This window comes from Parambassis ranga, chromosome 16 (genome assembly GCF_900634625.1).
Source record: "Parambassis ranga chromosome 16, fParRan2.1, whole genome shotgun sequence".
Lineage (NCBI taxonomy): Eukaryota > Metazoa > Chordata > Actinopteri > Ambassidae > Parambassis > Parambassis ranga.
Window position 1 is genome coordinate 15,175,497 of NC_041036.1, and position 18,289 is coordinate 15,193,785.

Below are 18,289 nucleotides of genomic sequence, written 5' to 3' on the forward strand. Positions count from 1 at the left end.
ATGGTTCCGGGCACCAATTTTTTTTTATGAAATACTGCCATCTACTGGGAACATGCAAAACTAGGCCACAAACAAATTTGCAAATGGAACATTTAACGGACTATCTATCCCCGAAAAGCAAAGACGTGGTTAAAAAAACACAAAACAAAAACTAAGCAGCATAAAAAAAATGCTATCAAAAACAAGGTTAGTTTATTTCATGTGATTAGATATGATATTGTAAATATTCATAGATAAAATAAAATAACAGTTTATCTAACATTAAACTACCAAGCTCCATTTATACAACATTTTTTTGAGCAATGCGGCTGCTATAGTGGTTGCTGGATCAGACACTGCCAACCCCCCTCCACTCTCCTCCCCTCCCCTCCCATCCTCTCCCTCACATCCACCGTTGCTTTGACTCAGGCAGCACAGAATCAGCGTGTGTGCAACAGCATACCTAACCCACCGCGATTTGTGCGGTGACGCTCCATCACTTCAGGCCCCAGCTTGCCTTATAGCCTACATTGTGACGACATCCTGCACGAGCACTGTGCACAAGAAAAAGAGACTGTTATTGCATCAATAGAGAAGCTATCGTTAGCATGGCAGAAGCGGAGTTACACACGTTCACCTCCATCATGGACGCGCTGGTTCGCATTAGTGTGAGTATGACGCTCGTTTTATTAGCCATTTTAACCATGTGTGTTCTTCTCCAGAGATACGTCGTTTGCCTTCCTTCTGTTCATTTAAAATGCAGTCAGAATCAGATAGATGCAGCAATTCAGTCTCTGTGAAAGCACGGATCATGCAGGGTATTCCCTCAGATGATTTTTTTTGTTAAATCAAAGAGAGATGGTCAGATCTGCCACTGTGGGTTGAAGCATACAAAAAACAAGGCCACGGAAAAACAGTTTGATGTTTGATGATGAAACATATCGGTTTATAGTAGCTTAAAATGCTTCTTGCCGAACAGGATGAGAAGGCTGGGATGATACACGTTGTCATAGAAACGGGATGCTGAGCTTAGTGGTTGCAGCATTAGAAAGGGGCTGTAAAGCCGAGGCCTGCAGAAACAATCCAGGGCTATATTTATTTCACAGGTTTGAACCAGTATCCTGTGCTAGAGCTCGTCTAACTATTTTTGAAGCTAGATGCTAACACCCTCCTTCCTCTGTATACCACACCAACCTACGCAACCAGTGATCATCTGCCCTTCTCAACACCTACGCATGTCATATACATTTGGCCTGCTTATGTATTCTGGTGACTCAGCCTTTATCTAAACTTTACTTTTCCATTTCTGCTCATCTCCAGTCCAACATGAAGAGTATGGAACGGGAGCTGCACTGCCCGGTGTGTGATGAGATGGTGAAGCAGCCCATCCTCCTGCCGTGCCAGCACAGTGTGTGTCTGCTGTGTGCGGCTGACGTATTGGTACAAAGAGGCTATCCTCCCCCAGACCTCCCTCCTGAGCCCAACTCCCCAGCCTCCACGCCCAACACACGGTCCCCACGACAGACACGCAGACCAGTGCCCAGGACACCTGACCGCCTGGACCGAGTCCTCAGGACAGGTGAAGTAAATGGTTTGTGTTTAAGAGTGTGTGCTTGGGGAATTTTATTTCACAGTGTCCCTGAACAATTGAATGATGTCAGCATCCAAGTGATCAAAGAGTAATATAATGACCTAAAGATGCAGAGATGATGCTGTGGTATGATGTCACAGTCCGCTTTGTCATAGATGACTCAGCTGATACGTCAGTATCCCGCTGAGCGTCAAGACCTATATGCATTAATCTCATGACTTATTTAACTGCATGTAGAGCAAAGAGGAGGCAGCAAGCATCTGTGGAGCAGGTGTCTTTTCAGAGTGTATGTGTAAGCAAAGACAGTTTTATCCACCATGAACTAACCCTTATTTATCATTATGCGAAGACAGGCAAGAGCTCTGCTTTTGGCCTTTTCTCCATGACCCCATGTGCAGTAGATCATCTATTCTAGACTCACCTTTTCTTCTCTACGTCTCATATACACCTGTATCCCTCTCACAGTGTGTGGGACGTACCCAGGGCGAAGGCGGAAGGACGCGGCCCCTCCCCCCATGCTGTTCCCATGTCCTTCCTGTCAGCAGGATGTGGAGCTCGGAGAGAGGGGCCTGACAGAGTGTCTCCGTAACCTCACTCTGGAGCGCATTGTGGAGAGGTAAGCATGAACATGATAAATGTGCTGTGTTACTTTTAATAACAGTTTTAAAAATGAAGAAAGGCAAGGAATGCAGAGCTAGGAGAGGCTGTTAAGAGACGTTTGCAGCTTAAAAACTGCAGTGTAACGTATGGTAACTATACTACGCTCATTTGTAGGTTTTATTTGTAGGTTTGTGGACAAGATTGGAATAACATAATCCAATCTAAACACCACTACCCTGTTTCTTAAGCAAAGAGGATCAAAGTGAATGGAGCTGCTCTTGAAAATGAGTGAGGGTTATGGGGGTAGGCAGTTTCACACGCAGCAGTTTGATGAGTGCAGCTGCTTCCTCCCAAGGTAGTGGTCATGTTGGTCAAGAAAGTGTGACGGTGCATGTTTTACTGCGCAGGATGCACTATTAAGGCAGCAGCTGGTGATGTATCCAGGTCAGGCTGTTAAATTGTTGGACTCCTAACTACTGAAAAAGGGAGCAGGACACACTAAGATGAGCTCAGTCCTCACTTTTTCTACATTTTCCTTTTCTCTCTGTGCAGCTGCCAAATTGTGCTCACCCTGCCCTTATCTCCTTGTGTCCATGTGTGTCCTTTAGGTACAGGCACACTATAAGTCTGGGCAGCGTAGCCATCATGTGTGGCTTCTGTAAACCTCCTCAGGCTCTGGAGGCAACAAAGGGCTGTGCTGACTGCAAGTCTAACTTCTGCAATGAGTGTTTCAAACTCTACCACCCATGGGGAACCCCTCGAGCTCAGCATGAACACATTCTACCCACAAACAACTTCAGGCCAAAGGTGTGTTTGTCTTTGTGTCTTGCACATACAGTAGCTACACTCCTATAGGGCTTCAATCCTCCCTTTGTTTTCCAGGTCTTAACATGCACGGAGCATGAGCAGGAGAGACTGCAGTGGTACTGCCGTAACTGCCAGAGCTTGCTGTGCCCGCTTTGTAAACTCCGTCGTGTCCACCATGGACACAAGGTTCTACCTATAGCACAGGCCTACCAGGCCCTCAAGGTGGGATAGGGTGTTAAACTGTATGTATGTTTGTGACCTTGCATTGATGACATTCTGTATGGATTTACAGGACAAGATCACCAAGGAAGCCAACTTCATCCTGTCCAACCAGGAGCTGATAGAGAGTCAGATCACTCAGCTGGAAGCTGCCATCAAACAGATGGAGGTGGACAAACCTTTCTTAGTTTTGCACCACATACCTCACCATATCTTCTAAGAGGATCTACTGATCATCCCACACAGTCGCTAAAATTGAATCCACTTTTTCCCACAGAAAGAATTTCTGAAATTGACAGTTTAGTGGAACTCTCACTGTAATTACTGCAACTAAAGGGACTCTCTAGAGGCTAAGGGCAACAGTGCAACGGCACGCTTCTAGCTAGGCCACTGTCATTTTTTCCCTCTGAAGCAGCAGTGTCTCCAGTTTTTCTTCATCTTTTTCCCTTTGTCCTTCTGCAGGCTAACAGTGGAGTAGCTCTGAAGCAGCTGAATCACTGCATCCGAGAGCTGGGGGCAGCTGTAGCTGAGCGTCAGGGGACGTTGACCTTGGCTCTGGAAGGATCCCGCAACAGGAGGGAGGAAGCCCTGTCCGTGCAGGTCTTTGAAAGGCAAGGCCTGCTGGAGCACGCGGGTCTGATGGCCTACACTCAGGAGCTGCTCAAAGAGACGGATCCGCCCTGCTTTGTACAGGCTGCTAGAATAACACACAACAGGTAACACATGCTCTAGACTTCGTTTCTCATGTAATACTTCAGTCCTTTTGCTTTCTTTTCATTTTTCTGTGTCTCTCTCCCTCCAGGCTGGTGAAGGCTATTGAAAATCTCCAGTGTTTCTCTTTTGCCGCTGATCCCTGTTTCAGAAGCTTTCACCTGGATGCATCCAAAGAGGTCAAGCTCATCAACAGCTTGGAGTTCATACAAGGTGGGCTGTCTTTGTCTGAAACACATATTTTATCAAATCGCCTCTGTAATCTGCATATTTCCTCCTCCTCCACAGCCCCTGTGGCTCCAGTCATCGACACTCAGAAGACACTAGCTTATGACCAGCTGTTCCTGTGCTGGCGCCTCCCTCAGGATTCAGCCCAGGCTTGGTACTTTTCTGTGGAATACCAGCGACGAGCAGGAGGAGCTGCAGCCATGTGGGGTGGTACCAGATCCCCGAACGCTTCAATGGTATGGCAGCGCTTAGATGAGGTGAAAGGAACCAGTGCGGTGATTGATCGGCTGCAGATGGACAGTGTGTACGTGCTTAGGGTGAGAGGCTGCAACAAGGCTGGGTTTGGAGAGTACAGTGAAGAGGTTTACCTGCACACCCCACCTGCGCCTGGTAGGACACATATACATTATTACTTGTTCCATGTTTACATTCAGTGCTCTCATTTCTTCTTCAGTTCCAATGGATTTATGGATTTTAAAGATTAAATTGAAATAGTGTTTTAAGTATGTTATTTTTAAGAGTTTGACTAATCTTGATATTTTTTTTTCTCCATCTCTTGACTTCCTCCACTCCCACTTTTTTTAGTTTCTACACAAAGCCCTCCATTTTTTGCTCTGCATTCCAGCGTCATCCCAGTCATACTATTTCTGCTTCTGTCTTTGTTGCTTCAGGTCTGTTTTTCTGCACTTTCTAAAAATCTTTATTGTTTGTGCATTTTGTCCATTGTCTGTCTGTGTACAAACTCACCCCTTCAAAAATCAGAGTGATATAGTAAATGTCTCCTAGTGAAACCACTTCCACTTTACGTCCTCAAACTCTCCTCATGTGTTCAGGCTTTCTGTAGTCTCACTGTGTCCAGCCGTCAGGATTTAACCCTTGCTCTTATCTCCCTCTCTCTCCCTTTGTCCTCCTTTCTTTCTGGGTTTGCCTCACCTTTTCCTCTTCCCCCAGTCTTGAGCTTCTCTCTGGACTCTCGCTGGGGTCTGCATGCTGACCGCTTGGCGTTGGGTCGAGGCCAAACCTATGCTCGCAGTGTGCCTGGGCTCTCCCTCCTGCAGGCTGCCGACCGTGCGCTCACTTCTTGTCACTTGACTTCTGACCTGCTGGTGGCAGACTTGGCCGTCACTCATGGCAGACATTACTGGGCATGCACTGTGGAACCTGGTTCCTACCTGGTAAAGGTGAGAAAGGATTTATTAATAGTTTATCTACTTGGAATCAGCCTCTCACATGCTAAATAAAAGCTTTGTTTGTCCATGTTTGTATGCAGGTAGGAGTTGGGCAGGAGGCAAAGTTACAAGAGTGGTTCCATCTCCCTCAGGACATGGCCAGCCCCCGGTAACTTCATCCTTATCATGCTCACTGTCCTTTTTGACCTCTTGGTGGCAGCAGAACAGCCTAAAACACAGACATAATATTGCCTTCTGCTGCTTGTAACATGGCTGAGAGTAGTGAAGAGACTGTTTAGTTTGTTATTTGTTCAGCTTAAGTTTTTGTTCTGCCTCCTCCTAGCTGCGACCCAGACAGCGGCCATGACAGTGGTGCAGAGGACGGCCAAGACTCCCCTCCTTTCTGTTTCCTCACCATGGGCATGGGCAAGATCCTGCTTCCTCAAGTACATGGTCACACCCAGAGCCAGGGCGACAGCCAGAGCCAGGGTGGATTGCACTCTCACAGCAGCGCCCACAGTAACCTTCCTCACGCTCACACGGCTCCTCTTCCACCCCGACTAGGAGTGTGTCTGGACTGCGACAAAGGACGAGTCACCTTCTATGATGCCCACTCTTTGCGCATCCTCTGGGAGGGACATGTGGATTGTTCTGCTCCAGTGTGTCCAGCATTTTGCTTCATCGGCGGCGGAGCCCTGCAGCTGCAGGACCTCGTGGCCAATCGGAGCATTGAGGAGCCGCCACCACGAAGGGTGACCATCCAGATATGAACAAACAGGAGTAAATAAGGGATTTATGAGCACAGTTCACTCAGGGATCAAAGTCTGTCTGTGTGTAGAGTTAATGGTGACTTTTTTGTGGTGAGTTACCATTTAATGTGAGCTGAACATTAATTTCTTAGTCAAACTTTGATTCTTGAGTGAACTGGTTATAGCTCCTTTCAGTTTTGACTCTAAATATCAAATGTTCTTTTGCATTTGCCTAAAAACTATCTTGTTTGGCTTGGTTTTAAACAATTTCCCTGCTTTTTTTCTCCTTATCTTTGCATTGCTCCTACTGTATGGACATTGTGGCTGATTTTAGACTATGCAGAATTCTGCTGACAGGGTGACTCACACACCTTCACAGCAGGTTAAAAATCCGTTTGCAACATAAAAAAAAATCTGCTCTCCCTTTACACTTGTCTTACTTCGTCCCAGAATTGGACAAAAAAAAAAGTTGCATGCAAGTGTAACTAAGATTCATAACTTACATATATGCAGGTCACCTCAGATGTACTGTATGCCTAATTTTCTATCTTCATTTTTATGTAGCTTCAACAAAGTGAACAGAGAATTAGACAATGCGAATATTCTTCGGTTGTGAATAGTATCGTCCTGCTGTCAGGATCACATGTATCCTAGTCTGAAGAGCCCCACTTGGTATTTTATATAGTCACTGTTTTGCATTTCAAAAGGACTTGTGTGGCATTTCGGCTGGGTAAACATGCTCACAGTTGCCTCACTGTTTTCCAGATTACAACACAAATCAGAGTTAAAAAAAAAAACAAAAAACAAAAGTTCAGAAGGAGAAATGTTCTCATTATACTGGCTGATGTATAAACATGTGAATATATTTCAATGTTTTACTTTCTGACAAAATGTTGATGGCCAACTTGTGTTCAACTGTGGCTGTGGTGATTTTGCACATAACTATTACTGATCAGTTAAAGGAAGTGGATTAATAAGAATGTGACCAGCTGATGTAGAAGAATTTTATAAATTCAGTTTTTTATAGCTTATTTATGAAGTGATTCACAGCTATGTTTGGGGGGGGGGGTGTAAGTTATGTATCATTTCAATGCAAGAGTTTATATTGCAATATTTTCACATGGACTGGCTCTGACTGTATTTTGATACATGACATGATTTCCTTATGTGTGTGTGTGTGAACTCAGGCTGTGATTTCCATGCTTTCTGTACGTGTGTGTCCTGTCATGAATGACGTGTCTAGACTCCTCCACTTGTGTTTCAGCACAGCACAGCACTTGAATGACTTTAGATTGTAGCATCTCAGATTCTCTGGCCTTGCTGGCAGAATGTTTCTATCATGTCATCAGAAAAACAATAAAAGTCTGACAGCTGTAGCATGGAGTCACTTTGTGTGCCAAATAAAGAATGCAGCAGATATTAAATGATATGTTTATAGTGATGTTTGTGTTTTTTAATCCATCATAATGATCATCAAAAGTCTCTCTAGTTTGATTCTTAAGTAACCTTTTCATTTTCATCATCATCAGTGTCACATTGCTGCACTACAGCCAACATTAAAAGTGTGTTTCTGGACAAACTGTCAGTTAAATTGCTGTGTGCTGTGAAGTTGTCACATTTTGATTGACTGTAAACAGAAAATTCCACTAACAGAGATTATAAAAACAAACCTCCTTTGTTTGAATGTCACGGCCTCCAACGTGATACTGTGCATTGCCTGCCCGCCTGCATGTAAGGACAAGTGCACCCTTAATCATTTGAGTGTGCCAGAGCTGCTTCAGCAGATAGAGTGGATCTTTTGTGCCACAGGGTTTAAGCATAATCGGCCTGTTTTGTTTGGAGCCAGGACACACCTTGTGACACCTGAAGCTCACAGCAGCAGAAAGAGCTGCTTTTTGTACAAACAGGAGATGAGCCAGTCGGACTGGTAGGTAGGTGGACTGTTTAACAGGCTGTTGTCACTCAGACCAAGTGACTAAAAGGTATATATTGTGTAACACCATTTGTCACAGTATAACTGCGCCTCCTCTGCCAAAGAGGTTTGCAGTTTTAGAACATCACCACCAGGGGGCAGTGTTGCTTGTACTTTGTTGGTTTTGTCTGCTTAAAAAAAGTCAGCAACAGGTGCACTCTGTGTCAACACCGGCTTGTCTGGCCACAAATCCGTGATGACATGTCACATACTGCAAGTTAAGAGGAGCCTTCAGCTTCTGTTTGGTTCATCTGAGCCAAACTGCCTGCAATTCAATCTGTTAGACCTGGAAATGTGCCTACCTACCTTTCATAATTCATCATTGTCCTTCAGTTTTATCGCTATTTCGTGAAAAGCTTTATAAACCAAGAGTAATTAAAATATATGACTGTTATAAACAGTAGTGGGAAAAGACCAATGTACTACTGCTATGTTCTACTTTACCAGGTTAGATATCTGCCACCAAGGTATAAGGGGAACTAAAATATGATGTGTTGTTATAAAGCTGATGTGTTTAGTATAAGTAGATCAATTAATGACTGTAAAAACTGTAGACCAAAAAATAAATAATAATAATAATCAGCTAGTTAGAGGAGAAAAATAAGCAGCAGATTAATTTATATGAAGAAGAATATTGAAGTCAAACCTGACAAAGATAGCTAGAGGATTCTGTCCTCTTTTAGGTTTCAGACAAAAAGTGAAAAAATAAAAATAAGAAAGTAAAATGTAAAATGTAAAATAGAAAAATACTATGTTGAAACCTACATTCTCCTCACTTTGATTTCCTGTAAAGTGTTTTTCCCCTTACATCTTTAATTTTCCCCTCCACAGGGCACTCCTGTTCCTGTGTAGTTGCACCATGTCATAGCAGCTCACTACTTTACAAGTGTTTACCTGTAATAAACTCCTCCCCCTAAAGTTACGCCACTCTTTGTGTATGTGTGTGTGTTTGCACGCAAGCATGTGATTCACATGAATTTCCACAATGTTATTTTGTGTATCTTATTTTCAATGTTGATGAAAATACACATCAGAGGATGAGTAAGCCACTGATCCACAGCATGTACCAACAGTGGAGAAAACCACTGTGATGCAAATTCTGTTTTCTTATATCTAAAGACATTTCAGTGTATATTCTCATGATTAAAAACCTCTTGCTGAGGCCGTTTGTGCGGAGTCATTACCTGTTATAAAAACAACAGTGTTTGAACAGCCAATAAAGCTTTGCTTATGTTTAGAGTTGACTGAACAAACTGATAAAAATGCTGAGCGCCCAGCAGAATAAGTTCCCCCAACGCAATGAGATGTGGCGAACTTTCAAATGTGCACACAGTGCAAGAAACTGCAGAAATGGTTGCTAATGCAAGCACAGACTCCAAGTCCCCTGAACAGCTGTGTCTCCTGTCTTTCCTCAGCACCTCTGCACATCACAGTGGACGTGGAAGTCAGGTACACACACACACAGACATACACGTTCCAACTAATCCACTTTTTTCAGAACTTTGCCACTAAGTCTGTTTAACAGAAAGCATGTTTGATTGAGCATATGGGGATTCAAAATCCAGTTCCACTTTACACACACACACACAACCAAAACTGTTCCTTAAATGTTCTGGATGGTTTCCAAAGAAGAAGAGAGAGCGTGCTGAGACAAGACCAGTCCCCCTCTGGTGCTGTGAGTATTTATGCCTGAAAAACATTAGGTCTTCATGAATCCATGACATGTATTTTGACACCTGCTTGGCTTGAATTTTAATTGTGTCCCACAAAAATGAAGAAAAAGAAGCGAAAGTTAACTCTGATTTTATGATTTTAACATTATATGACTTACATCGTTGACATGCGTGCGGCTGCAGCCACACTTACTGAATCTCAGACAAGTTCTGCAGGTGAAGCAGAAGGATACCCGACACATGATTTATATCAAAGATGAAATGTGTATGTTCATCCGTGCTGACAGTGTTTTGGTCCACACACTCTCCTCTGACAGCTTAATGACTAGCTGTCCACATATCACTTCACTCACTGCTTCACTCCTGAAGGGCAGCAAAAGCAAAAGGGGGAGAAAAAGGGAGGAAATAGGAGGAAACAAAACAACCCGGCAGCCTGAGACAGGACATACCGACCCACACTCAGACCCTTAAGACACACCGGAGGTTCTGCCTGTTAACCTGTTTTTCCGTAGCACAGAGCAAAGGTCTGTCAGCACCAGCTGGTGACAGTGAAAGAGCTGAAGAGCCACATTTCTGAATGTGATGTTTGTGTGTGTGTTTTCGCGGGGAAAAAAAAAGGAAGGTGGTGCATGCATTAAGCTGCTGTGTGAGCCCCTCAGCTGTGCAGCCTCCAGGCTCTGAGGGGGAAAATGCTGATTATAAAATCAAAACAAAGGTGGAGAAGCTGGTAAAACTGGGAATAGAACACCACTTGCTGTGGTTCCCCATAAATACCTACAGCACCAACTGCATTTACAAAAACGGCAGTGCATGCATGCACATGCACACCAATAAAAAACAATGTTAATTAGGTGAGTTTTTAGTCAGTCACTGAAATCTGATTTATATCAAAGGGTTTTCTTTTCTTGGGTTAGAAAGCTTATGCACTCTTCTCTCCTCTGCTCATAAACTCTGTATAAATCTGATGGGCTGACAGTTTCATGAGGCAAACCTGATGCTGACTGCTAGATGATCTAAGTGTAAAAAAAACATGGCAGTCGTCTGTATGACTATTTCACGAATGTACAAGCAGCAGCAAAAAAACAAACAAAAAAAAGTATATGGGTTTGTGAAAAAGATAAACAGCATGAAGACAAAGAACAAATACACAAGGAAGAGGAACACTATAGCTGTCCAGAGGAATACGTAATTAGATAAAAGGTAAACACGTGAAAGGATGAGGCTGCTGAGAAGGGTGAGGGGCCGGCAGGAAAACTGAGAGAAGCACATTCCTTTTCCCTCTTATTCTCTTCAAAACAGCAGCTGGGACAGGTGTGCTTTTACTGATGGTAGAAAGTGCACAAGCTGCTGACTGCCTCCCAGTGTGCTCGGTGTATGCTGTGTACGTGTGTGTGTGTTTATAATGCTGAGTGTGCACACTGCCTTGGCTGCAGACTGCATGTTAGCAGAGACTTTGTTGTGTGTAATTACTGGGTGAAACAGAACCCACAGATCAGAATTTGCCCATAATGACAAAAATAGACATCTGAATGCACACATGGTGTTTGTAGGGGAGAGACTGTGTGGGAGTGTCTGTGTAAGAGACAACACACTGTACATACAATGTGCCTATGTGTAAAAGGATGTGTGCAAAAAAAAAGTGCAGGAGTCAGCGTGTGTGTGTCGTCTAAGGAGACAATCTCTACCTCAGGAAACAGAGGGATCCTGTTTGTGAGTCGCAGTCATTGTTCAGCTGCTTACCCCCCCCCCCCCCCCCCCCCCCCCCCCCCCCCCCACCCACTACCACAACCACCACACACTCATATACAAAACATACTCTCTTTGGCCTTACACCAAAGACGTGTACTCATCAGCGTGAGGGCTGTGCTTTGATTTCCTGCCTAACACTTAGTACACTGTCTCTTCACAACAGTTTCTAATGAGGGGTGTGTCTGACCAGTCTTTGTGACTCCATGCATTGTCTTTCCAACCTTATTGATGTCTATTTCTTTTCACCAGAAGACTGAACAACAGGCAGCACTCTCTTATCTTCTCCAGGGTTCATCGTTTACTAATTTTTCTTACAGCCTCCTCCCCTCTCTCCTTCCTTTTCCTCCTAAATGATTAATTTCTATTCACAGGATCTCCACTTACTCACTCAACTCTGACTCACTAGTCTGCTGTCTCCTGTCCCAGCTTTCTTAAATATGGCATATTTCATTGCCAAACTAGATAAACTTGGCAGCAGTGGGGCTTTTGGAAAGGCAGTGATGTTTTCTTCTGGATAACACACACACATTCCAGCTTAGTATCACCTGATAGCATATGCACCGCTCACTGAGTAATGCCACGTATTATTACATGGATTTTGTGTTATTTTGTTTCATGTAATGGAGATGAAGGAACACTTGTTAACATGTTTAGAAATCTTCACATTCATTGAGACATCTACTTTTGTGCCGATATTTCTGGTACCCAGAGGATGAACCTTACAAACCACTATGAAAATAACATTTCTGGTTGTGAGCAGAATGAAGTCCAGTTTCCTATACTTTAACGCTCGATCCTCTTCAACATGTGTAACATGATATTTGGAAGATATCACCCCGTGGAGCTGTATGTGAAAACACAAATGCACAAACCACTTGGACTGGAAAGCACTGTCTGATTGAGCTCTTGTGGGTGTAGCACAGGGGATGCTGTCTAGATAATTCACAGTCGGTGAGTAAAGGGCTGTCTTGGGACTCTTAGCTTGCCTCTTATTGATATTGTGGATTTCTCTGTACTTGTAGTAAAAAAACACACTAGATTGCTCTGTATTCTGCAGCCAGGAAGCGACTGAAACACTGTTTGTTTTTGTTTTTTTACATGTATGCATAAAACCAACCGCACAAATAGCCTCCATTCAAAAACCAGATATTGTCCTGGAATTATGTTCTTACTGTCTCACATGGTTTTCTTCCACCTCCTGTCTAAATTCTGCCCCTTTTCGTCCTTGTTGTCTTTCAGCTGCAGCTCATTTATCTCCCACCTCCAGTCTTCTCTTAGCTACAACACAACCCTCAGTTCTAACACAATGCTGTGTTGTCTACAGTATATGTTCTCTGTCAGGGGCAGGCGCTTTGAGCTCAGGAAGAGGCCAATGTATATGCATACACACACACACACACACACACACACGGGATGAGAACCTCTGGCGTGGCCTTTCCCACCACTGCCCTCTCTGTATCAACATACTCACACAAACAAGCTCGTTCGCACTGCTGCACCATCAAACAGGCTTTTGTCTCTCCTGCACAACCACTCCAATCACACACTTATCTCCACACATCTGTGAGCCAGCTCATTACTGCACCCAAAACAAAAACACAAATCTTTCTCCTCCAGCAGAGAAATCTGGAACTCTCGAGAGACAATGATTAGAAAGTATACAGCACATTACTATAGGCAAAATATGCACCTACGTATTTGAAGGAATGTCTATCACCTTTTCTTTGGGAACATGAGACCAACCTATAACAACTTCTCAGTTTAAAATCAGATCATTAGCTATTAGGCCCAATGGTGTGAACCATAGACAATAAACAACAACATTCAATTCAACATAACTGTAAACGGTACAAGACAATTTCTACTTGTAAAGACTCACCAAACATACAATTAGTGCAACATTCACCCTTTTGTCTTGTATTTTATTCAATCTCATACACAAGAACATATAAAAATAACATGGACAATATCAGTAAACATTATCTGGTCTTAAATATAAGCCCAACATAAACATCATGTATCAAAACAGTTCAGACCCAAAAGATTTCTGAACAACTATTACTGCCACCGAACAGTCTACATGGTCACACATGTCATGGGGTCATGGGGTACCGACTCTGGAGAGATATGAAATCATATTGGCCCCTGCAGGCTGTCTGGAAAAATATGAAACTCTAGTGTTCTATACATGAGTACAAGGGAACTTGTAATTATATGCACTTAAAATAGCAGCCAATAACTTACAATCTTTGGCAAGTATGAAATGAGGTCCAACCCAAGTTTACTGGATTGTTTCCTGACATGATGGTAGATCAGTAAATGCTCTTGACCTTTAACAGCAAATATGATCTAATAGAAGGCACTTAAAGACACAGGTCACATGTTTAACATATAGCTGCTGAAAAATAAGACTTTATATGTATTTAAGACATCATAATGTTTGCTATTTACCGAGTAACTGTACTCCTTGTATTACCGTACTCTCCACAACGTAAACACAATTGTCATCAATGCTGCTTTATAAGTGAAGTTTGTTTCATGGCACAAAACTACCACTTTAAAAAAAATAATAAATGTGGGAGATGAGAGCTTTGCTGCTACAGCTTACATACAGTCATCACTCTGTATTCATAACCGTCACCCTCATTCTCTCACATATGCACAGGCTTATAGGAAGGAGAGCTTTGACTGACAGATGCAAATTTCCAAAATAGATAAAATCTGACCAGGCTTGTGAGGATTCCAGGTGTGTTTGGAATCTGTAATAAGGACACACAATATAAAGCATAATTATTATACCTTTAACACTGAAACAAAACTGAAGGCTGTGATTACATGCGATATTCCTTCTTTGTGCCTTACCATGATAAAATAGTCATTCAACTGGAGGCCATAGAGTACCCAGGACGTTGAAGTGAAGAAGGTAGCTACAGTCAGTGGGAAGGACAAGCACTGCACATTACCACTACGCACAATCTCAACCTGACAGGGGAGGGAGGAAGAGGAGGGAAACGACAATAAGCCAACAAACTTCCAAGCCCTCAGAGAATGATCAACTTTCAGTTCATTATTGTGGTACAAAAGTTCACTCAAATTGTATAGTGATAACATGATATTGAGGGGAAAACTGAATGTAACTAAGGAGATGAGGCACAAACAGACAGTGACTGAGAATAACAGGAAAACAGATGAAGGAAAGAAAGGCAGGATACAGACTGGGGGTCATTCAGAGCTCTATGGCAGATGGAGGGAAGGAGACACAACAGGATAGTAGAGAGAATCACAAGATGATATGAAGAAAGAAGCGGAAAGAGAGGGAGAACAGAGGGCTCATTCCTTTACTGGTAAACACTGTAGTTGCACGTGCAGTCAAGGTAAGTAAGAAGGCATGAAGGAACAGCTTGAGCATAAAATATTGTGGAGCATGTTAATAACATTCTCTGTGCTTATCAGATACATCTTATCTCTGTCCATAAAAAACGATTTTCAGGCTTTGTAGCTACTTTCAGAGGGTAAAAAAAGCGGAAGTAAAAAGTCCACTCCTGCAGGTTAAACTGTTTGTGCACATTTGTGGTATCCTGGGTTGAAGGACTGCATATACTTAAATGTACATGTTAATAAGGTACCCATTATTGGACTGGTTTGGGGGGTTTATTGAGCAAAGAAAAAAAACATTATCACAAGTTGTAATGGTTGGATGTTTCCAAGCTGAACACAACTTAGTTATGCACTAAATGAATGAACCTGCAAAGCTGCTTTCAGGCAGATTAAAAAACATTGTTGGCTGACACATGTGTATTTTTACTTTGATATGTATGCTGTGTTTTCCTGTAATGTATGTATGCATGCGTGCCTTACCAGGTCTATCAGTGGTGAAAGGTACATGCTGACCGTGACCACACTGCAGGTGAGACCGAGCTGGTTAAGCCTAGAGTCTCCCTCAGAGAGAAACATGGTGAAGTAGACCCAACCGCAGGCCAGCACCATCCCTCCGACGAGGGTCTGAGACATCACCAGTCTCTGAAACAAACACATAGAGGAGCATAAGCTGGGTCCAGCATCCACAATGAAAGAGGTGTTTTCTGCAGATGTTTACCCTTTGTTTTGTGTAGAGGAGGTACATGATGATGTAGAGAATCTGAAGAAAGGCTCCAATAATGTTGACCAACATGATGGTCTGGTCTCCCTTAAGCATTCCATAATACAGCCAACCCAGGTTACTAGGGAAACAAGAGAAGAAGGGAAACAATGATACTGAGTTGATTATAGAGCATGTGTGCACAAACACATATAACACACACTCACTTGAGACATGTGGTCAGGAAAGGCAAAAACTGAATATTGTCCGCACTTTTGGATTCTCGCATCTTCTTTAGGTCGGTCCTACAGAGAGAGAGAGAGAGAGAGAGACAGTCCATATGAATACAGATGAGAGGTGACACTTAAAAAAGTGTGATCTTATCTCTTTAGTACCCTGCTTTAGCGTATTTCTTTATTTACAGATAAGAGAGATAAGATAAGATAAAACTTTATTAATCCCGAAGGAAATTCTTGTGCCAGAGGTATCAAGTTACAACATGGCATCAAAGCAGCAGATGTTGCCCAGAAAGTGTCTGTTCTCTCCGACCACAGATTATTCATACGTTGAATAAACTCCAGTTACAGCAGAAAATAATGTAAATAACTAAAATGTGCCACAAAATGAACATTTCAACTTACAGTCCAGTCGAGAACATCCCGACTGTAAATACGATACAGGCCCATGACAGAAGCGACAACAAATCCATAGAGCGATATAAAAATCTATTGCACTGTTCGTCAGGTTATTATAACGATAATATTCGTTTGGAATGACAAGTTTTTACAAGTCTCAGCAGTGTTTGCAATTCCAGGTAGTCTATAAATACGCTGACGTTCTCACTGTATTTCCGTGTTTGCAGTCAGTGAGACGCTGTGATGCGGGTTTCCTGCACTCTGATTGGCTAAAGTACTGATCAGGTGGGGCTGATTTGTCCAATGGGGCACAGAAACGAGTTCTAACGTCGTTCCCAACGTCATGAGTGACGTTATTACGTTGCTTGAGTCCCCTGTGCAGGATGAATGGATGGAATGAGAATTACTTAAGAGAAAGTGGAAGTAAAAGCCAAAGGTAGGAGTTCAAAACAGTCCCATTAGATTTAATTCATCCCACAATACAGAGGAAGAGAAGAAGCAGATAAATAAGCTGGTTATTGCAATAATTAATTAGAATATGTAAATAATTAGTAATTTTTCAGCTGTAAAGTATTCTTTAATGGGTGTTACATTAAGAAATTAAGAATCACATTCCACTTATAATTTAAAAAGTAGCTACTGATGAAGTTTATAGATGTTTAAATTTAATGTTAATCATCTAAAATGAGCACATTAGCTTTCCTTGGCCCATCCTACCTCACACACAGACCTTCACCTCACCCCTCTGCTCCCTCCTGAGTCCTGAGCCACTTTTTCATTCTACACTTCTCGAAACTCTTTCCAACTTGACCTTTAAAGAAGGTCTCTGATGAATAATTTTTTTCTCTTTTCTTTTTCACCTCTATTTTTTAGCTTTTAGCTCCAGCTTTTTACATTTATTTTTAAAATAGTTTTAAAGGTTGTATAATGGCACTGAAGAGATTTTCTCTTTGTAAACCATGACGTACCGTATATACTTTTTGCCCCTGTGAATATATAATACTGTAATGGAATGGGGGCTATATTTGGTAATAATTATAAATTCAATTTAATTTTACAAAGGAACAGATTCATTGTAAATTCAAGTATTGTGATTAAGTAATTAGAAGAGAACCAAGGAGGATGCTATCACTGTGTGCGACCTTCTGCAAAGTGATAAAGCTTCCAGGTGTACTTCAATAGTAACTAGTTCCAACATTACATTACACCCAAGGTCATGATTCAGGTGTATTCTTTGGTGGAGACACCTCAAGAACTCGATAGATGGATAAATCGGACTGCAGGCCACAAATATTTGATTTTGAAGTGAAATGCCCTTTTAAGTTATTTAAACACTGTCCTGATCTCACAGTAAGTCCACCTAATCTGAACGAGGAAAATCATGGACTGGAAACAAATTTCCCAATGACTTATTCTGTGTTCTTGTTGACACTTTCGTCCACCACTGTTTATATTCCTTTGTGCATTACATCACGCCAAACCGAGACATGGCCTCATCATCGTGAACACTGCCACGTTTGGTCTCTCCCATCAGGCATAGTTGGAATCTGTCCTGCTGCTCACATACGTATATGTGTGTGCTCAGCATTCCTCAGTCTGTGTGATCATCTGCAGTGAATTTAAGGTATGACGTTATCGCGGAAAAACAAACAGCTCAGTTTTATGTTCTGATTTCAAGCATGCATGTTGCGTGGTTTTTACAGGGGATGGTGACTTTTGGCAGTTTTCAGTCAGCTCTGAGGTTTGCAGGTAAAGGTGAACTATGTCTGTGCACTCTGCTCCTTGTCATTCCAGCATACAGCTGCGTGGACGGATGTTCAGCTTCACCTCAAAGAAGCATGTAAAGAGAAAGGGCAAAAAAAGGGGTGAATGCAAGGAGGCGAGAGAAAGAGAGTGACACCTTCACACCCAGTTGCCAGTTTGCTCGTGGGCCTCTCTCTGCACTCTGTCACTCCTTCTTCACCCCCCCCACTCTTGGTCCCTGTGTTTGGTTTTGAGACTGTGAAATCTAAAGCCGGTTCATGCTGTATCTCCGGGGATGAAAGACAGAGGGGGGGAAGAGAAAACAAGCATTTGAGAAAGACCTGGGTGTGGAGAAGAGGGGAATAGGAGTGATTTCAGCAGGCAGG

At 42.7% G+C, this 18,289-nt stretch overlaps 3 protein-coding genes across 3 annotated transcripts; 2 read left to right on the top strand and 1 right to left on the bottom strand.

Annotated features, from left to right (window-relative positions):
• The first annotated feature begins 471 nt into the window (after positions 1–471).
• On the top strand, positions 472–4,964 carry trim46a (tripartite motif containing 46a). Its single transcript, XM_028425830.1, has 10 exons — positions 472–647; positions 1,300–1,558; positions 2,036–2,186; positions 2,779–2,977; positions 3,053–3,199; positions 3,270–3,365; positions 3,659–3,912; positions 3,999–4,120; positions 4,196–4,525; positions 4,721–4,964. The coding sequence occupies exons 1-10, from the start codon at positions 588–590 to the stop codon at positions 4,900–4,902; spliced, it is 1,800 nt and encodes a 599-aa protein (XP_028281631.1). The 5' UTR covers positions 472–587; the 3' UTR covers positions 4,903–4,964.
• Positions 4,911–6,074, top strand: LOC114448389 (tripartite motif-containing protein 46-like). Its single transcript, XM_028425306.1, has 4 exons — positions 4,911–4,960; positions 4,995–5,316; positions 5,406–5,473; positions 5,648–6,074. Exons 1-4 carry the CDS (start codon positions 4,911–4,913, stop codon positions 6,072–6,074), a joined length of 867 nt encoding a protein of 288 aa, XP_028281107.1.
• Positions 6,075–13,348: 7,274 nt separating this feature from the next.
• slc50a1 (solute carrier family 50 member 1) lies at positions 13,349–16,411 on the bottom strand. Its single transcript, XM_028425767.1, has 6 exons — positions 16,167–16,411; positions 15,753–15,830; positions 15,544–15,667; positions 15,306–15,467; positions 14,310–14,429; positions 13,349–14,206 (listed from the first exon to the last, which is right to left on the bottom strand). Exons 1-6 carry the CDS (start codon positions 16,232–16,234, stop codon positions 14,099–14,101), a joined length of 660 nt encoding a protein of 219 aa, XP_028281568.1. The 5' UTR covers positions 16,235–16,411; the 3' UTR covers positions 13,349–14,098.
• Between the last annotated feature and the right edge of the window lie 1,878 nt (positions 16,412–18,289).

Coding starts and splice junctions, on each gene's coding strand:
- trim46a (XM_028425830.1), top strand. CDS start 588: ATGGCAGAAGCGGAGTTACACACGTTCACCTCCATCATGGACGCGCTG. Junction 2,978..3,052: donor CAAACAACTTCAGGCCAAAG/GTGTGTTTGTCT, acceptor TTTGTTTTCCAG/GTCTTAACATGCACGGAGCA. Junction 3,200..3,269: donor AGGCCTACCAGGCCCTCAAG/GTGGGATAGGGT, acceptor ATGGATTTACAG/GACAAGATCACCAAGGAAGC.
- LOC114448389 (XM_028425306.1), top strand. CDS start 4,911: ATGTCTCCTAGTGAAACCACTTCCACTTTACGTCCTCAAACTCTCCTC. Junction 4,961..4,994: donor CGTCCTCAAACTCTCCTCAT/GTGTTCAGGCTT, acceptor CACTGTGTCCAG/CCGTCAGGATTTAACCCTTG. Junction 5,474..5,647: donor CAGGACATGGCCAGCCCCCG/GTAACTTCATCC, acceptor GCCTCCTCCTAG/CTGCGACCCAGACAGCGGCC.
- slc50a1 (XM_028425767.1), bottom strand. CDS start 16,234: ATGGATTTGTTGTCGCTTCTGTCATGGGCCTGTATCGTATTTACAGTC. Junction 15,831..16,166: donor GGGATGTTCTCGACTGGACT/GTAAGTTGAAAT, acceptor CTCTCTCTGTAG/GACCGACCTAAAGAAGATGC. Junction 15,468..15,543: donor TCCTCTACACAAAACAAAGG/GTAAACATCTGC, acceptor TGTTTGTTTCAG/AGACTGGTGATGTCTCAGAC.